At 34.5% G+C, this 933-nt stretch overlaps 1 protein-coding gene across 1 annotated transcript in view; it reads left to right on the top strand.

Annotated features, from left to right (window-relative positions):
• The window catches only part of LOC119593722 (transcription elongation factor S-II-like), a gene marked incomplete in the record, with an annotated part of 13,827 nt that overhangs the window by 3,518 nt on the left and 9,376 nt on the right, over positions 1-933 (top strand). Inside the window, 1 exon segment of the mRNA XM_037942695.1 lies at positions 220-279. Within this exon segment, the coding sequence (XP_037798623.1) occupies positions 220-279 (60 nt within the window).

Here is a 933-nt window from a genome sequence, read left to right as displayed (position 1 = left end):
GTCATTTCCCTTCATTTGCTTACTCATTGGTTTTCCAGATACTGTTTTTTTACTCTAATCATTTGGTATAATGAAGATAAAGTTTTAAGGAATGAAAGTTTCTCAACCAGCATCTTATAATGTACAGTATATTTTCCTCTGTCGATAATCATTACTCTTATTGAATTGGAAACGACAAAAGCAGATATTTTCATTGTTTTTTCTTTACTCATTTTGCAGGACCAGACACAGGCACTGGATTTGTTGAAAGTGTTGCAGACCCTTCCAATCAACTTCCAGGTGAGCTGTTGCATTGTATTAATGTCATTTTATATACGTATGTCATTGTTAGTCTTTATAGGTGTTTTCATTAGTAGGTTTTTATGTAAGCATATATATTGTAAATGATTTTTATGTTGAGGATGTCTAATCATGGCTTCTTTGTACAGGTATGATCATTATATATATAAAGTTTTGTAAGTTAAATATAACTTTCAGATGGCAGGTATGTCCTTAGAGGGATGGGCAAGGCTCGGGTAGATGGAATTTTGCCAGCCTTAGAGGGTCGCTTAGCTTCTCTGTCCACCATTTAGGGGATAAGGAATTATATTTCTGATGCATAATTAAAGAAATGGTTTCCTTTTTGGCAAAAGGATTACAGATATTGCTATCGAAAAATGTGATTTTAATCTTTTGGATATGATGTTGCCAATGTGGTATTATCATGTCAGTGGGTTCTGTTCGGTTGCCTGGTGTTGGTATTTGAAAGGATTAGGAGTATGACTACAGTTCATCTTCCCCTCCATCTCTGTTATTCTTATTCATTTCTGTCTTGTGTATATGTTCCATCCATCTTACTCAGAAATTTCATGATATAAGCCAAGAAGACAAGTATCCTGCTAGAATCCTGAAAGTGGTAGTATATAGCACTAATCATCTTTTGTGGTTTGCACT

The sequence above is a fragment of the Penaeus monodon genome, chromosome 32 (genome assembly GCF_015228065.2).
Source record: "Penaeus monodon isolate SGIC_2016 chromosome 32, NSTDA_Pmon_1, whole genome shotgun sequence".
Classification (NCBI taxonomy): Eukaryota; Metazoa; Arthropoda; class Malacostraca; order Decapoda; family Penaeidae; genus Penaeus; species Penaeus monodon.
The sequence above is the reverse complement of the archived record's forward strand: the minus strand, read 5'-3'. Positions and strand labels throughout refer to the sequence as shown.